General features: G+C 38.6%; 1 protein-coding gene across 4 annotated transcripts in view; it reads right to left on the reverse strand.

Moving 5' to 3' along the window:
* The window catches only part of LOC132143800 (voltage-dependent L-type calcium channel subunit beta-1-like), a 40,538-nt gene that overhangs the window by 18,378 nt on the left and 1,874 nt on the right, over positions 1–20,286 (reverse strand). For 3 of the 4 annotated variants that reach the window (XM_059554342.1, XM_059554352.1, XM_059554369.1), the window contains exon 2: positions 14,726–14,812. In XM_059554342.1, the coding sequence (XP_059410325.1) occupies positions 14,726–14,812 (87 nt within the window). Of the gene's footprint in view, positions 1–2,939; positions 3,176–14,725; positions 14,813–20,286 lie in introns of those variants that run through there. The other variant, XM_059554361.1, reaches the window with a different exon arrangement.

Below are 20,286 nucleotides of genomic sequence, written 5' to 3' on the forward strand. Positions count from 1 at the left end.
GAACAAGGAGCGAGGAAAGAAACAAAAGACATGCCAGAAGATGACGGCTGATCGAGAGAGAAGAAAGCGAGAAATGGGACGAAATGAAAAGGACTGTGTGGGAGAGGTGGAGAGGAAGGATTAGTACTAGCTCTGGAAAAAAAAAAAGTCTCCCACACACACATTGTGGGCTGATCAACTGTAACTACGCCTCTCTGTATGAAATCAACAACAAATAACTGGCAGATTATTCTGATGGTTTTCAATGTACAATTCTTTTCCTGGGTTTTTATAAGATATGATTTCGATTTAAAGGAATGTTTTGTGTTCAGTATATGTTATGCTCCAAAAAAATGCAGAAATTAATACATAAAATAACTTCTTAGTTAAAAAAAAAAAAAAAAAAAAACCTCATGGTTACAGTACTTATAATAGAAAGTTTACAGGAACATTCAAGACAAATTACAGCCATATTAAACAATATATACGCTTCATATTTCACCTTTTTTCCCTTCAGGTTTATACTAACAGTATGGTGACCAGTACTGTAACATTTAAGTATATGGACCAATTCTAAATATTAACTAGTTGTTTATTTGCAAGCCTATTATTAACATATTGGCTGTTTATTAGTTCTTAAAGCACATATTCTGCATGATTATATTCAACATCCCTAATCTGATACCTAAATTTAATAACTACCTTACTAACTATTAATAAGCAGCATATTAGTTTACTGTGCCAAAATTCTTAATTAATGGTTTGTTAATAGTGAGAATTGGACCTTAAAATAAAGTGTGACCAAAAATAGAGTGCAAGTTAAAGCTCAAAGTTCAATGCCAAGCGAGATATTTTATTTAACAGAATTCGCCTACAACGAACGACCCGTTTGGACAACATCCATCTAGTTCCTGCAGTAATGACATCACTAAAACAGTTTTTTCACTAACCTCCGCCCACATGAATACACAAAAAAGGGGGCGTGGTCTTGTTGCGCTCCAACGGAGAAGAGGAAGAGTGTACTTGGACGCTGTACTTGGAGATTAATGGTTACAATTCATGTTTAACTTGGCTCCCGAAAATTATAATCCACATGTAAAACTATGTGCAGCACATTTTGCTGAGGACAGCTTCCTCAATCTAGATCAGTTTAATGCCGGATTCGCACAAAGATTATTCCTGAAAGATGGAGCAGTTCCCTCTTTGTCTGGAGAAGGCGTTATGGACCACAACCGGTGTATTTTACCAGTGTATTTTATTACTTAAGTTGGTGCGATTAACAGTTTCTGTAACTTATTGCACAAAGGGCAACTCTGTTTAGCTTTGTTAACTAGATGTTAGGGCTGTGCAAAAAAATCGAATGCGATTTTCATGCGCACCTCGTCGGTAAAAATGCTTCTGTGATTATAAGTATCTCCAGCACGTGCGTTCAGATCAGGATTGCCAGGTTTTCAAAACAAATCCTGCCCACTTGCTTCTCAAAACTAGCCCAATCGCGTTTCCAGGAGGGCAGCGTGTCTGGGGGTTCATAAACATCAGAGTGTTTAAAACTTTTGATAAAAGAAACAAACTGAGGAACATACAACATACTGATTCTTTCAGTGATTTTTTTATATTTTAAATAACATGTGGATCTGTTTACGTACTTTTACTGTCTACAGAGTCCAGTGTAACGTGAGAGAGTCACAAATGCATGTCGCTTCTGGGAATGTGCAACAAAGCTATAAGCTTCTGAATTAATTTGTTCCCAAAGCACTACATGGATCAGATTATGCATTATTTGTCCTTACGACAGCTGAATTGTTCAGGGTATTAAGTGAACAGTCACAGCATGACAAATAATGGTAAACACATGCACACAAACAGACAATGTTCATGTATGAATGCATTGACCCCTGCATCAAAGATTAAGCTATGCTTCTGAACAAACCCTGAATTCTGTTTGCCTCTTATACCATCTTCACAATCTGCATCAATCTGATCCTAGACACTCAGACATCTTCAAGCCACTTAAGCAATAAATCACAGCTTTACTATGCCACAGAATCTGACCATCAAACTTAAAAAGACACATTTAATGCCAGATCACATTTAGAGACGTACTGTATATCTTACAGCTATAAATCTGACAAGCCAAACACCCTGCTGTGAAAACACAGTGAGACTAAACCTGTTGATGACACAAAAGACAACATTTTCTTCATATTTCTAACTGTAAAAGATGCCAGTCAGCAGCCTTCAAATTCAACCGAACCATACAATTTTACAATTTACAGTGCCACATACGATTCAGTCAACCAGTCATCATAACTGATTTTTTACCAAATACAGAGCTAAGCTTTCCCTCAGCATTTCACCTGCTCTTAAATATTTTACCACAGCATTTTAAAGCTCAAGACACTTAAGAATGGCTCATCTGGCCTGAAAAATCACCTGCGAAAATAGGTTTTTACCCTTAATTCTTGTTCTACCTCTTTAAAAGTTTATAATTTAAGAACATAACGAAGAAACTTAATTAAATCACATCTGATGCAGTTCTGTAACAACTTTATGAATAACTCTGTTAGTTGGTACATATAATTTGGTTAAATAAATCTCTCTCCATGGGTGTCAAGACCATACAGAAACCCCGGCAAAGGGCCCTGTGACAGGGCAGCCAGCACCAGCAAGGTCCCTGAGCAGTGCTGGAGGTCTAATTTAAACCCAGCAGGCCTAAGCAGCTGCCCAGCCCAAAATGGAATCAAATGGCAGCATGAGAGAGAGAGAGAGAGAGAGAGAGAGAGAGAGAGAAGGAGAGAGAGAGAGATAATAAACGGAGAAAGAGGTAGAGAGAGAAGATGCAAATAAGGCGTAGGCTTAAGAAAAGATCCATGTGTCTGAGGCATTTTTTGGACGCAGTCATTAATACGCTTAATTAACCACCACACAAACTTACATGGATGTTTCCGGGTGTTTCTTACCATTGCGGGCCTCTGAATCCGTGCGTGGTTCTCCATGGCATTCGCTCCTTGCCACGGTGACAGAGTCACACCCAAAGATCCGAGTCTATGCCGAACACGATGTGTGCGTGTCACACGAGGGTTTGTATTAATATGTGTGTATCCGTGATGGGTGTGTGTTGCAAAAGTTAGCTAGAGGACTATACGTGTGTGTCAGGGATTGACCAACTGCTCTGCTAACCTCATCACCCCCTCCTGGCTCATTCTGACACTCACACACACACACACAGCTGAAACCTGCACTCGGATTCTAAGTTGAAGGGGGTAAAGAGAGAGCGAGTGAGAGAATTGGGGGGGGGGGGGGGGGTCAAATTGCAGGACTTGTGCTACATTTGCAGACTGAGGGGTTATATTTAGCTGTGACAGGCAGGGGCAGATCTCTCTCTCTCTCTCAGCCTCTCTCGTGTTTAGCTCTGGTATAGAGTGGCGAGTGCCAGAAAGAGTGGGAATTTAAACGTCCGAGACAGAAAAGAAAGAAAGAAAGAAAGAGCAGGAGGAGGTAGTGAGAGACCCTTTTGAACGATCCCCTCTCTGACACGAGGCCACTTGACTCATTGTGTCTGTTACCGGTGGATCCCACACATCCGTTTAGTCAGTCACTCCACCTGAGGTTGACTCACACAAGCGGAACAGCTTCATTTAGTTCAAAATCACCTGCGTGTGACCTTGTTAATGGTGATAAACTGATATATATTGGTCAGGCTGATAAAGCGGCCAGTATTTGAACACTTTCACATTATTGGCCATTAAGTGCGCCTGCAGAAGTGATTGTTCTTCCTTGTGATATTTCCAAAATATACCAACAGGGAGGTCAACAAGTGCACAGTTTCGGTTTTCAAATAAGTTCATTGAAATAAATTCATATTTATTTCCACTATATATGTGTAGATCTCAACTGTTATAATTAAACTGTATTAGAACACTACTGTGCAAAAGATTGGGGTCTTAAATGTCTTTGAAATACATTTGTTCTGCTCAAAAAGGCTGAATGTTTAAAACAAATTTAAATACTGTAAAAACAGTTATACTGTGTAATATTAGTACAATCTACAATTTTTAAAATATATTTTGAAATGTCATTTATTCCTGTAATATATAGCTGTATTTTCAGCATCATTACTCCAGTCTTCAGTGTCACATAATCCTTCAGAATTCATTCTAATACGCTGATTTACTGTTTAATAAACATTTATTTTTAGTATCAATGTTTCCTGCAAAAAAAAGTCGACCACTGTCTTCTAAAATAGATTTAGTGCCTGTCAGGTGAACAAACAGGTCACTTCAAATATCTGATCAACGAAGCAATGCAAATGTCAGCACCAATAAATAAAGTACAAAGAAAACTAATAAAGAAATAAAGAAATTAGATACAACATACATTTTGACTTTAAAGGAGTCATGACCCACAATTTTCACTTTTCCACGAGAATCAATGTATGTTATGATTGCCTAACGATTATACACTGGCCGTGAAGCCGATATTTAAAAGTGAAGCGTTTGTTTACCTCAGGGTTTGTAAAATAGCCCACGTGCACGCGCACTCAAATACGAGATTTTGATTTCTTCCCCGTCTTGACGTCAAGACGGGGCAGGATATACCATATATGGACACCGCAGCAGGAAGCTCGCCCTTCCCCTCTCCCCCTCATATTCAGTCGAGAAAGACGCTGGAACTAGTGCACACGTGAGTTGCTCTGTGGTTGACTGCCAGAATCAACATGTAAATGTGTTTTCTCTACCAAGAACGGACCTAGCTATCAGAGACCAGTGGATTAAATTCATTTTTAATGACGAGGTTCCTTCAACCCTTCCACTGGTTTATCGTTACATGATTGTGCTAAACATTGTACGCCGAAATCCTTCACAAATTTGGGGCAATATCAGGCGGAATTGGCATCGAAGCTCGGGAAAAGCAATTGAAACGGTAAGACTGTGTTTTTATTGCTCTACTGTGTGTAACAAACAGCATAACTGCTAATGCGGCTATTGTATGCTATTGCGTCTGTCACTAGACAAATAAACGAAAGACTGGAGGTGAAGTAATTATTTATGTTCCCTGTAAACGGACTGCAAAAACGGACTTTTGACTGCATTATAATGATTTCTTAATTCAGAATATGATCAAGATTGCGTAGGTTGATGTGTTCGGGGAATTTGCCAGTTAATAGTAACATTTAAAGCCCCTTTCAATAGTTCACGCTTACATATAATTAGCTGAGGTATGGAATGCGTATTTGGCGTGCTGTCCGGGGAAGGGCTCCGAGCTCGGGAATGGCCCGAACCTAGAGTACCCCCCCTTCCCCGTCTATTTATAAAGTGAACTTGAAGTGAGGAGATGGGGTGGAGGAGGGATGCTGATAAACCGTCAGTGGATAGAGGTAAGTCAGCGATATTTATACTATGGGATTGATTACTTGATTATGGTCCACCTGTGTTGGTTAGGCTAAGTATCTGACGCGCTCCTCCCGAATCTTATTAATAAAATTACATTAAATGAACGAAATGAATCGAAAAAAGATTTGTTCATTTTGATGATCGAGTTTGAACAAGAGAGTCTGGCGTTGCCAGATTGGGTGTTTTTTCCACTACATATTAAGGCCGGTTTACGGTGGGTTTTAGGTGGGTTTTCGCCTGGAAGGCTTTATAGAAATCTGGCATCCTACTGAACGAAAGTTAAACTGAGAGAGCGTGGCGTTCACAGACACCAGAATGAACGACTTCACAGTAACGTTCATCAGGCAGCAATGCGGTACGTTCAGTTCAGTCCAAAACATGAACGAGTTCATGAATTATCGTTCAATGAACGCGTCCAGGCACAACTCTGGCGGGAGTATTAGCTTCGAGGTATGGGGAATGGCTGCTAACGTACTTTGCAAAAAACAAATGACTGAGATCATCATGAATTCGGTTATTGTTTATTTATTGCCTAACGCTTACATGAGGCCCCGTCTAGTTTGTGTGTGTTTGCTCACGTCTTATATTTGTGTGTGTGTGCTGTGCTCACGTCTCATATGAGTAACTTTATGTGCGTAGATAGTTCATATACATGTATGTGTGACTAGTACTTAGTATATATGCAAGCGTGTTTCATATGTGTGCGTGAATGAAGTTTGATTTAAGCCCTAAACGGCGCCTCATACTTATACACTGGCCGGGAAGCCGGTCGCGTTCATTCACAACTTGCGCCATGATGTCAGTTTGTAATGATATGCTAAAGCGTTACCTGCGGTGTCAACCCCCCTCCTTCCTGCAACCAATCAACGTGCCCCTCATTTGCATTATTATAATGACCGTCCACGACAGCCAAAATATCGCATCAGATCTCGCGAGACAATAATGCCTACAGAAATAAGGGTCTGAGGAGCTCTATGTTTATTTTTTTTCCACTTTTCTTTTTTAGAAGGGCCTGAAAGACTATAATCCTCAAGTGGCATGTGTTTGTCAGAACCACTAGAGGGCGACCTTTGACCCGCAGGAACTGCCTGTCCTAAACCACTGGACCATCACCTCACCATAACACTCTGGCTGTCACCTCTCACCATCTTTGTGAAGTTCTCTCGCCTTTATGGCTCAAAGAGAACAGAGATTTATTTATTTATCTTACTTTTAAAGGGGCATATTTCTTAAAGGGGTCATGAACTAAGAAATCTAAACATATAAGAGGTCATTGTGTTATAAAACATCCTGTTTCAAGTTTCAGACCTCAAAACTTTGTAGTTAGCCTAAAAAACAGTGTATACTGAAGCCAATATGCCAAAACATGAACTGCTGTGGAATGTTCTAATCTATGATGTAATAGTGTGGTTAAACACAGCCTCTGCAGAAGATCAACACCTGCTTCTACATCACTGCTTTAGCCCCGCCCACTGATTTAAGCATATGGTGTTAATGACAAGAGCAGCAACAGCAGGTCTGTGCAGAAACCAAACGATGAACTTCATTTGATGAACTGATGAAGTGCCAGACCGCATCAGTAAGAACTTGGGCCTTTGTTCACTTCATTTTACCACAGATTTCATTTACAAAAAAAGGCACAATCCCACACAGGATTTGCAAAAAGATCGAAATTAAAAGATGATGCTGTACTGACTATACTGGATCCAACTGTAAGTTTGAATAACTGTTTTCATTACGTGATCACTATTGCTTTGTCTCTTCTTACATATTGTTTGATATGTACTGAGTATTTATGTGGTTTTGACCTAAAATCACAGCAGTGTCTGTCTATGAGGAATGTAGGCTGTCAAACACACAGCTATTAGCCAATCATAGCAGAGGGCGTCTACAATCCTCCACACCTATTCAAATGCAGCGTTCACATGGGGGGGGGGGGGGGTTAAAGAAACGAACTCATCTACATCTTTGATGGCCTATAAATTTTTGGTGAACTATACCTTTAACAGTGCAGTTGCGAAAACAGTTTAATTTTCAGGTTCAGGAAGAAGGTGGAAAGAAGTAATGTAAAACTAAAATTTGAAGTAAAAAAAAAAAAAAAAAACATGAAATCAAAATTGAATCTTCTCTTCCGGTCACGGGCTGTGGCGCAAGGGAGGAACTAGTGATGTGAGGGCTAAACACTAGGGGAAAACTGAAGCTGATTCTTCAGTTTATAGAAATCAATGCATTGACCAGTGCTGACTCAAGCCATGGGGGAGTACACTACCCTTAAAAGTTTATTGGGATATTAGGATATTACCACGACAAAAACCAGTGGAGAGAAATCCCCCCACAGCTAAGTGCAAACTGGCATTCAGATCTGCCTCCATTTTGTTAGCAATGCCCCAACTACCATGATCCAATCAATTTACGAAGGATCAAGTCCCTCCCTCACATTTCAAATGTCGTTTCACTTGGATAGATGTCACAGTAGAGAAAAAAGACAGTCACTGCTTCCATTTCATGCTGACTTTAATAAATGAACATTGGGAAAATTCATAATCCATCCTCTTTAAACCTGACTGAAGACATAAAAACATGCTCTAACTCTTCCTTATCCTCTTTCATATACTTCCTGCATGCAATGCATTTACATTTGTCCACACTTGAATTTATTCAGCAACAAAACCATTGAGATAAATATAAAAGTGCTACTTCAGACAAAACAGATATAACCCAGACAAACAAACACAGTAAACAACTCGCTCAAACACGTGCAAACACGCACACACATATGCACTGAAGCAGATAGCACATAGCGGCTTTTGTGTGGCATCAGGTGTGACCGTGGCATAAAGGGAAATGTGAGGGGATGTTCTGTTGTGCAGTTGCCATTTGAAGCCATGATCAAACACACCAGCCGGCCCTCAGAGAGCCAAGAAGCACTCAACCTCAGCACCAACACCATGGAGGTCTGCTCTAATGGCACCCAAACTAATGGGAAAATTAGAAAGTCTATCTATCAGGAAAACCCGCAGGATAAGGGAGTCAATTATGCAGGGGCCTCATTCTAATACACACTGGCTTGAGAGCCACACCCCTTGACTCACAACACAAAACTCTCTCTCTGTGTGTGTGTGTGTGTGTATACATATATGTCTGACAGTGGGACCTATTAACGATCAGGCTGGTTGCGATCACACATTTTTGTCAGCAATCAACACCCCCCCACCACACACCTATATACACAAGCACACTAATCCATTTGCCTCCTCCTCTTCCGACTGTGCAGCATGCTGCGGGGAGATTCGGGGCCCTGTCACCATGGAAACCTGGCCAGTATAAGAGCACAATCGTGTATGTGTGTGAGTGTGTGTATTTGTTCATATGTGTATATGCGTGGGTGTGTATGAGACCAAGGCCTACACAGGTTTTTGTACTTTCGGCTTCCAAAGAGGGGGCAGACACATGTGGAAACATACTATATGATCATAAATATTCATGAATCCTCTAAGGTATGTCCTTAAAGGAGCATAACATATCTTCATCTTTTAAGGTACACAAGTTTCTGAGCCTTTAAGGGATACTCCAACCCAAAATAAAATTTTTGTCATTAATCATTTACCCCCATGTCATTCCAAACCAGTAAAAGCTTAGTTCGTCTTCAGAACACAATTTAAGATATTTTGGATGAAAACCGGGAGGCTTGTGACTGTCCAATAGACTGCCAAGTAAATTACACTGTCCAGAATAGTCCATCTGCAGTCAGTGTTTCAACCGTAATGTTATGAAGTGATGAGAATACTGTTTGTAAGTGATTAAAACAAAAATAATGACTTTATTCAACAATTCCTTTGTCAACAGTCTCCTCTGTCTCTCCACAACACTCAAACTGCCTACACTCTTCTGTGTCAGTCACGCCACTATGGAATTACATTTAGTTCAATAATAATGAACATAACTTTATAAAACTGAACGTAACTTTTTCAGAAACTATCAAACATATGCCATTACAAAAGAAGAAAAACACAATGAAAATGAAAAAAAATGAACTCAGATTTCGCTTTTGCTTCGCAGTTTTTCGTTTGGAGTTTTGACACAAACCTCTCGTGGGGACGGGGTTAACAGTGGTCTACTCTGATTGGATAGTGAGCTTTTGATGGACAGGTGCTCTCTGACCGGGAAGTACAGACGTCACTCAGTGGCGTGCATATTGAAAGCTCTCGTGGTGATTAAATCTGGTCTCTGCCGCAAAAATTCTTTTTCACAGACAAAGTGAAAGAAATTTATTTTAAGCTCACGCACAGGTTCTACCCTGTAAAGAAGTTTATACAAAGATTTAAATCTGACATTGATCTTACATGCGCTTGTTCGAGTTCTGAAGAAACTATGGTACACTTATTTTGGTCATGTCACTACACACAGAAACTTTGGCATGACATTGGTGTGTTTGTCAAGTGTAGGATTTTGCCAGACTTCTCAGTACATATGAAAAACATTATATTTGGGTATTATGACTCTGACCACACAAATGAAAATATCCGTTTTGTTATTAATTAAAAAATTTTCCTAAACAAATTTCACATTCACAAATGCAAATTCTCCAACTGTAAACCTGTCTTCTCTGTTTTTCTAAAAGAAATGGAAAACTATTTGAATGTATTATACGTATCTACTAATAAGAAAGCTATAAGGACTGTTAGAATTTGGTTTTCTTTAGTTCTATTTTATTATTTATTGTTTTTTTTGTGGTTGATATTATGTGATGTACGTTTATACTTTTGTACGTTTTTGTTCTCTGCATTAATAAAAAAAGAAAAAAGAGCTCTCGCGGTGATTTGTATGCAACACGTCGTGCCTTGTATTACTAAATATGTAAATAGTATTTGACCTTTGATCGTCTCAGTCTGTAAAGATGAGCTCTCAGGAGACACGGAGCGGCGTCATCTTCCCCCTCGCTTGTCCTTCAAGGCAGCTTAAAGTAACCGTGTGTTACTGAAGTTACATCGATACAAGTTTTTCATGTTACAGTGTGCTACAGTTGTTGGGGGTAATTATTGTCATTCAGTAACACAAGCTTACTTCAAGCTGCCTTAAAGGACAAGAGCTCATCTTTACAGACGGAGACGATCGAATGCCAAATATTATTTACATATTTAGTAATACAAATCACCGCGAGAGCTTTCCAATATGCATGCCACTCTCTGACGCCACTGAGTGACATCTGTACTTCCCGGTCAGAGAGCACCTGTCCATCAAAAGCTCACTATCCAATCAGAATAGATCACTGTTAACCCCGCCCCCACGAGAAGTTTGTGTCAAAACACCAAACGAAAAACTGCGAAGCAAAAGCGAAATCTGTGGCAATGCATTCAGAATCCACGATCAGCGAACACTAATCTTTGAAAAACATTAACAAAAATGAAGCATATTTGAAGAGCCTGTTACATTTGTGCAACTGTGTTAATTTTTTTCATTTTCATTGTTTTTTCTTCTTTTGTAAGGGCATAATTTTGATAGTTTCTGAAAAAGTTACATTCAGTTTTATAAAGTTTCGTTCATTTTTATTGAAGCAAATGTAATTCCATATGCCACAAGGATGCACTGTTTTCTTTCAAATCAAAGTATAAACGTTGTGGTGCTGTTGACTTCCGAATATGAACAAAACTTTTACAGGTTTGTAACGACATAGGGGTAAGTGATTAATGACAAAATGTTAATTTTGGGGTGGAGTATCCCTTTAAGCCCGGGACACACCAAGCAGATGGTGAGCGACGGTCGGGCTGGTTTGTTTGGGGTGTTCCACTCATTGGCTCTCATCAAGCTCACATCAGCGGCAGTTTGCCCAATTCAACATGTTGAATCAGCATCAGAGACGTCGGGGTCGTCGGTGAAAGTGAGAGCTCTGATTTGATGTTCAGTTTAGCGAATGAGTCAGTGCCCGAGAATTAAAGCAAAAGCGATGAAAACAAGCACGTGAACAAAGGCGTTACAGACAGAAGGCTGTTTAAATGTTACGTGATCTTTCTCAAGCATTCTAATATGCGAATGTTTTCATAAAAACATGAACTGCTTAAAATGATTAAAGTTATCAACATTACTGACATTCAAAATGGTAAGCAAGCTCTGCTTTGTTTACATTTCTTACATCTGCATTTATCTCGTATATCTTTGTTTCGGTTTCTCCTTTTGAATAACGAATATATATATATATATATACTATTAATAGCTGCTGATAAGAACAACTTGCTCCTCTCACGCATGCACAGAATGCATGTGTTAGTTTGCCGTCGGCTGTAGAATGTGTGGTGTATTCCAGTTCATCTTTCTGGTTCGACGCTGCCGACGCGATATGACAACACCTTCGGCTTTCGCCGCCGCTAGTTCTTTGAAGTCAGCTTGGTGTGTCCTGGACTTAAGTAAGAAGAATTGGGGGAGGGGGGGCGGAGATTCCCCTGGGAGGTACTTTAACACGCAACCCCTTGTGGATGGGCAAATGTCATTCAGCAGTGGCTACTAGGAGGGCTTTAGGAGAGGAGGACACATTTGAAACTTAATACTAACTATGTATTACATACTGCCTTACAGGACCTGATTACGTTTAGGGTTGCAATGATATTAAAATTCAAACCAAAATGATAAGCCACTAATTATTTCCATGCCCGATAACTGATAAATGGCTCATATTAACATTCCATGTTTTTTTGTCTAAATTGATAAACAAACAAGTTTTAAAAGTTACAAATAAATTTAGACATCACAACATTATAAAGTAGTATAACAAATGGATATTCATTTTGAGATTTGCTAAAGATCCCATTTAACAAAGATATTAAATTATAAATTAATTAATTTCTGTTTTTATAAAAGAACCTCAGGTGTAAAAATACAACCCCAATTCCGGAAAAGTTGGGACGTTTTTTAAATTTTAATAAAATGAAAACTAAAGGAATTTCAAATCACATGAGCCAATATTTTATTCACAATAGAACATAGATAACGTAGCAAATGTTTAAACTGAGAAATTTTACACTTTTATCCACTTAATTAGCTCATTTAAAATTTAATGCCTGCTACAGGTCTCAAAAAAGTTGGCACGGGGGCAACAAATGGCTAAAAAAGCAAGCAGTTTTGAAAAGATTCAGCTGGGAGAACATCTAGTGATTAATTAAGTTAATTGATATCAGGTCTGTAACATGATTAGCTATAAAAGCTTTGTCTTAGAGAAGCAGAGTCTCTCAGAAGTAAAGATGGGCAGAGGCTCTCCAATCTGTGAAAGACTGCGTAAAAAAATTGTGGAAAACTTTAAAAACAATGTTCCTCAACGTCAAATTGCAAAGGCTTTGCAAATCTCATCATCTACAGTGCATAACATCATCAAAAGATTCAGAGAAACTGGAGAAATCTCTGTGCGTAAGGGACAAGGCCGGAGACCTTTATTGGATGCCCGTGGTCTTCGGGCTCTCAGACGACACTCCATCACTCATCGGCATGATTGTGTCAATGACATTACTAAATGGGCCCAGGAATACTTTCAGAAACCTCTGTCGGTAAACACAATCCGCCGTGCCATCAGCAGATGCCAACTAAAGCTCTATCATGCAAAAAGGCAGCCATATGTGAACATGGTCCAGAAGCGTCGTCGTGTCCTGTGGGCCAAGGCTCATTTAAAATGGACTATTTCAAAGTGGAATAGTGTTTTATGGTCAGACGAGTCCAAATTTGACATTCTTGTTGGAAATCACGGACGCCGTGTCCTCCGGGCTAAAGAGGAGGGAGACCTTCCAGCATGTTATCAGCGTTCAGTTCAAAAGCCAGCATCTCTGATGGTATGGGGGTGCATAAGTGCATACGGTATGGGCAGCTTGCATGTTTTGGAAGGCTCTGTGAATGCTGAAAGGTATATAAAGGTTTTAGAGCAACATATGCTTCCCTCCAAACAACGTCTATTTCAGGGAAGGCCTTGTTTATTTCAGCAGGACAATGCAAAACCACATACTGCAGCTTTAACAACAGCATGGCTTCGTCGTAGAAGAGTCCGGGTGCTAACCTGGCCTGCCTGCAGTCCAGATCTTTCACCTATAGAGAACATTTGGCGCATCATTAAACGAAAAATACGTCAAAGACGACCACGAACTCTTCAGCAGCTGGAAATCTATATAAGGCAAGAATGGGACCAAATTCCAACAGCAAAACTCCAGCAACTCATAGCCTCAATGCCCAGACGTCTTCAAACTGTTTTGAAAAGAAAAGGAGATGCTACACCATGGTAAACATGCCCCGTCCCAACTATTTTGAGACCTGTAGCAGAAATCAAAATTGAAATAAGCTCATTTTGTGCATAAAATTGTAAACTTTCTCAGTTTAAACATTTGCTATGTTATCTATGTTCTATTGTGAATAAAATATTGGCTCATGTGATTTGAAAGTCTTTTAGTTTTCATTTTATTAAAATTTAAAAAACGTCCCAACTTTTCCGGAATTCGGGTTGTAGGAGAAATATGCATGCACAGTTATCCAATATTGATTGAAATATACTACTTTTCGAAGATTTATTGGTAGTAAAAATATTTTTAATAGAAACGAATGCTCAATTAATGCATTAAATTGATTGAAGACATTTAAAACTTTACAAAGGATTTAGATATAAATGCTGTTCTTTTAAACAGTGCATCACAATTTCCACAAAAATATTAAGAGGCAGAACTGCTTTTAACATTGTTAAAAAATAAGTCATCTTTCTGGAGCATAAGAGGTTAAAGAGATTTAACTTACCAACCGCAAATTCTTGAATAGTAGTGTACAATACCAAGAAATGCAGATAAATTAATATGACGTACTTTTGCAAATGTAGTAAGTATACCATGCATGCAGAAAACTTGCATAACAGACAATATAATGCATACTGTACTGCAAAAATAGAACTGTATTTATGTTAGAATACTATTTCAAACACACCCACTGTGTGTTTATGTATTCCTCAACAACATATTTGTTTGTTACCATTTTAAAATAAATCTTGAAATAACATGAAACAACAAAAATGTTGACTGAACTGCATCCTGCAGACACGAAGAATAGAGATGTTTCAATGAAAAGGAGAAGTGCACAAACACCAACAGACCAACAGCAGAAACTACAGGCCGCTGCCTCTGACCTCACACTGTCAGCACAAGAAAGGTCGGTATGGAAATGTCTGGAGCTACAGTCCATGCAGCTATACAAATTGGCATGTGATGGTTTTAAACTGGATGCTGAGAACCTGAAAACTAAATTTCTTGGTGCACGATGGTTTAAAATGGGGAATTATACCTTACAATGACTTCTGCGACTGATGCAAGAGTGACAGACAAGATATTTGGGCGTCTTACCTGTCGGATGAAGCTGTTAGAGGTTGTGTCTGAGGAGGTGCTGCCATCTGAACGTTTGAAACGGCTCTTTCTCTTTGCATACTTCCCCTGAAACATGAGGGAGACAGAAATTAGAAAAGAATGGTCACTTATCTGTATGCATGCCCACTCACTCACACATACACACGCACAAAATATGGATTCTGGGTCCTGTCTCTATGTCCAGATATGATTACCCATAATTACTCATGTCCGCCAGTTTTCTCTGGGAATCAGTAATCTGATTGGCCTTTAAATTGGCCAATGGCCTGGCTGCCCTCAGCAGGGCCCTCTATGTGGCATTCATAGGTGCCAGACTCCGTTGCCATGGAGATCAGAAGAAGGGTAATTGGGTTTGGTGGCACTAAAAGACCCTAATGCAATACTGTAATATGTTCAAAACCAGCCTTCACATAAATGCACACAAGCATGCTTGCCAAACCATTTTTTTCTTTAACTGAATCCCATAACTCCTTCCCCTTTCCATCAGGCAATCTACTACAACAACCAGCAGACAGTTTTAGTTTAAAGAGAGATGTGCAAAGTGTGTCAAATAATGATTGTCGTCAAATTGTATGACCTTGTATGTCACTCGTTTGACAAACAGATAGTCCTGCCCCAAACTCACACTATTGGTTCATCCAGTGTTGCTATATGTCGGGCTGGTTGAAATGCGCAAACAGACAGATCAATGTTTTGAAAGGGTTTAGACCTTTCAGGGAATCAACTATGAATTACTTGCTTAAAGTTTGGATGTGATAAAGCACTTTAACAGAAAAAAATTAAACACATCTAAATGGATTTGGAAAGTTATTATCTAGGGGTCATACAGGGTCCAGACAGTTAACATTGACATAATTGCTTCATGGGGAAGAACATCTGAAAAGTGCTTTGTAATAATTTTGTGGTTGAATGTCTCAAATTTAATATGAAATGCTTTTTGTGGTTAAGGAGATAAAATAACTAAAATCAAAGTAATGAAAAGTGACATTCATTTGCTGTGTAGTAGTAGATTTTGGGGACACACCGAAAACAAGCCTCAACAACTGCACAATATTATGATTACAGACAAACCAGTAGCAAGCTTACTAGAAACTAATGCATAAATCAAACCACAATGCCATATCTTTCCCAATATTGGTAATTTCCCAAGGTCTTGGTTCTATAAGTGCCATTGAAATCATAAAACATTCATTTAAAACTGAATAGAAGGTTAGAATTGCCTGCATTGCTATTGCGTCATTATAAAGGGTTCATAATAGACATTATGGTCACAAAAAAGGCATAAGTGAGCGCTGCCATTGCAAGTTACTGTGGTATATGCCAGACACAAGAAATACTTTTTTAGCTTAGATAATGCATTTCAATATTATTAGTCAATATAAAATCAGTTAACCCAATTTAGTTCCTTAAGCAGTCCCTCCAGGATTTCGCTGAACTTTTTTTCAGATTTTTGCGGCCTTAAATGACTTGAATTTGCTGCTGCTTTTCTCAACATTTGCAGTGATATATGCAGCATTTCTTATTGTTTTGCAGTGAGAATATACCACAGACAACATTCTAACACTTTTCTGACTTTTCTGACTTCGAGAACCACTGTAGGGCTCCAGACTAATGTTTGACAACACCAGCACTAGTGCCATTAAGTTAGATGGTGGCACTTTCAAAACACTCACCCTAATCGCACATGTACATCTTGGAGACGTCTATTTAATGTCTGCATTTACATATGTAAGATATATTTTTAAGAATGCTTGCTAATCTTCAATATGTCTCCAAGATGTTTCCTGTCAGATATCAAATAGACATTTATTAGATGCATGTAAAACTGCTTCTGAGACGTTTATCAGAGTACACAGCAGATGAATCCCAGATCTTTAGCAGACGTCTTACAGATGTAATAAATATATTACATCTGATAAAATGTACTTTTATTACTGTCATTTATAATGTCTAAATATAATTTAATGAATACAAATATATATAGGTGCTGGTCATGTAATTAGAATATATTCAAAAAGTTGATTCATTTTTTATTTCAGCATCTCAGAAAATTAGAATATTACTTAAGACCAATACAAAGAAAAGGATTTTTAGAAATCTTGGCCAACTGAAAGTATGAAAATGAAAAGTATGAGCATGTAGCATATGAGCATAGATTTTCTATGGGGTTAAGGTCAGGCGAGTTTACTGACCAATTAAGAACAGGGATACCATGGTCCTTAAACCAGGTACTGGTAGCTTTGGCACTGTGTGCAGGTTCCAAGTCCTGTTGGAAAATGAAATCTGAATCTGCATAAAGTTAAGCCCCTTTCACACTGCACGTCGGACCCGGCAAATTGCCGGAACATTGCCGGGTCGCCTTCTGTGTGAAAGCAAACACGTCCCGGGATTGATTCCGGGATTGATTCTGGGACTGATCCCGGGTCGGGGACCTCGCGCGACTCTTTTAGTGGTTCTTTCGTAATGGTTCTTGAAGCACTGACTCCAGCTGCAGTCCACTCTTTGTGACTCTCCTCCACATTTTTGAATGGGTTTTGTTTCACAATCCTCTCCAGGGTGCGGTTATCCCTATTACTTGAACACTTTTTTCTACCACATCTTTTCCTTCCCTTCACCTCTCTATTAATGTGCTTGGACACAGAGCTCTGTGAACAGCCAACCTCTTTTGCAATGACCTTTTGTGTCTTGCCCTCCTTGTGCAAGGTGTCAATGGTCGTCTTTTGGACAACTGTCAAGTCAGCAGTCTTCCCCATGATTGTGTAGCCTACAAAATTAGACTGAGAGGCCATTTAAAGGCCTTTGCAGGTGTTTTGAGTTAATTAGCTGATTAGAGCGTTGCACCAGGTGTCTTCAATATTGAACCTTTTCACAATATTCTAATTTTCTGAGATACTGAATTTGGTATTTTCCTTAGTTGTCAGTTATAATCATCAAAATTAAAATAAATAAACATTTTAAAAATATAAGCCTGTGTGTAATGAATGAAGATAGTATACAAGTTTCACTTTTTGAATGGAATTAGTGAAATAAACCAACTTTTTGATGATATTCTAATTATATGACCAGCACCTGTATCTATCCACCTGTAGATCCTAATGGCCAAAAGACTCTTATTTAGGCTGTTTTTAAGAAGGCTACAATGTTCATGTTCAAAATATTGTTTCAGAAATGCTAACAATTAAATATCGAAAATTTAATTCATTTGGTTGGTTTTATGCTGTTAAAGCCAACTTCATGAAAATAAATATGACTGTTTAAAGGAAATTATTAAATTAGTTTTATTATTATTTTTTATTTAACATGGTTTTGAATCAGATTTGGTCAGGTGGTAATTTTTCATCCAGACTCGACTCGTAAATTTAGCCCTAACCCGGGCTATATAATCATATATAATCATATATACATTCTGATCATTTAAAATGATAGGAATACTTTCATTGTGATAGGACAGGATAGATACTTTCATTGTACTTCTGCATCTTTTTAACTTCTTGATGACCACATGAGTAAAAAATGGCTAATCTTACCCCACTCTCTCCCAGAAGTATTAGACATTTAATATTTTTACAGCATAAATTTATATTATATACAAATAAACAACTCATTTAGAACATTTATATTATTTTTGTAACTATTTAAAGGCCTACTATTAATATGGTTTAATAAAATATGATGTGTTATAGATTACTAGTATCAAGACAAGTGATTATCAGAATCAGAATCAGAAAGAGCTTTAATGCCTAGTATGCTTGCGCATACAAGGAATTTGTTTTAGTGACATAAGCTTCCAGTACACAGAGACAACAACACACAGACAAAAAAAAAATTCCCAAATAAATAAGTGTATAAACAATTGTGCTATAAATGATAATGGAATAGGATTGAGTAAGATGCAGGGATGTACTAGGATGGAGGGGTAACAAATAAATATAAGGATATTGCAGGTTTTTATTGCATAAGTCAAGTGGGGAACATTTAACTGTTCATGAGGTAGATTGCCTGAGGGAAGAAACTGTTCTTGTGCCTGACTGTTCTGGTATTTGCGGCTCTGAAGCGCCGGCCAGATGTTGACATGCCTGTAGCAGCCTCCCTTTGCTCTTTTGTCTTTTTTTTTTTTGCGAAGGCCTTTTTTTTTTTTTTGTCTACAAAGTGTGAACAGCAGCTAATTTTGTGTTATGTATATATGATCTGATCGGGTTTAATAACTTGATTGGACATTCTAATTCTAAGACCGTGGATATTTTGTTGTTACCACTTTTAAAGACAAAGAAAAAATCATTACCGAAAGAAATACAAAAACAAACTACCAAATGACTAATTCAGCGAATCATCCACTGACTGTAATGTGGATGGTAATGCATCTACCTGTTAATGTAACCGCAATCGGGAATTGTGGTCTGCACTCCAGAGAGCAGCACACACACAGATCATGAGAAATGCTGCGGAGCGGAGCAGATTAGTGGAATCAGCGGATCTTTAGCGGAGTGGGAACAGACCGCTTTGAGCTGGAGTGATGGGGGGATTGGTGAGAGGGGCAACCCAGCCGATGAGGGCAAATGGGCAGTGGAAAACAGCAGTAAAGAAAACAGTTAAGAAAACAGCACATCCTTGTAGCGCGGCTGACACAGAAGAGTGTATGCTGCCTGCATTCACCTCATATTCTCCAAAATGGCGCTACAGAGATATGGAGAGACAAAAACAAATAGTTGAATAAAGTGGTAATTTTAGTTTTATTTGTGTAAAAAAATATTGTCGTTGCTTCATAGCGGCACAGTTGAAACACTGGACTAATCTGACGATCTCTTTCATACTTTTCTGTACCTTGACAGTGTTATCTACTTGGCAGTCTATGGGACACTCACAAGCCTCCCGGTTTTCATCCAAAATATCTTAAATTCTGTTCTGAAGACGAATGAAGCTTTTACGGGTTTTGAACAACATGGGGGCAAGTGATTAATGACAAAATTTTCAGTTTGGGGTGGAGTATTCTTTTAAGGACTCAAATACATGATTGACAACAATATTCTGCTGCTGTGTGAATGTGGCCTAAATGTTTTAATCTAACAACCATCTTTAAACACCGCAAATTGTTCATTGTGGAAGGTTTGTGAGAGGCTGGAGATACTCATATACTGCAAAACCAGATCTGAAAAAGGCCAGCAAAATGTCATGGGAGGGAGGATGGATGTATTGCTATGGTGATGAGAGATTTCCTGTTGACAAACAACCTCTGAGGCTAATTAGGTAATTAAGGAGGAAAAGCTGTGCCATGGTGCAGGGGGAAGGATTTTAGAGTTGAACAGTGTCACCACTTGTTCATCACAAGAGAAGAGAAGAGAAGAGAGGAGAGGAGAAGAAAAGAGAGGAGAAGAGAAGAGAAGAGAAGAGAAGAGAAGAGAAGTGTAAACACAGTGTTCTTAATAGACCATGTATGGCTAATTATATCAATCAAATTAAAAACTACATTAAATAAATACCCACTTATGGTCTTATTCTTAACAAAAATTCAACAAAACTAGGAAATGCACTTTTTTCTGTAT

Source organism: Carassius carassius, chromosome 1, assembly GCF_963082965.1.
Source record: "Carassius carassius chromosome 1, fCarCar2.1, whole genome shotgun sequence".
Classification (NCBI taxonomy): Eukaryota; Metazoa; Chordata; class Actinopteri; order Cypriniformes; family Cyprinidae; genus Carassius; species Carassius carassius.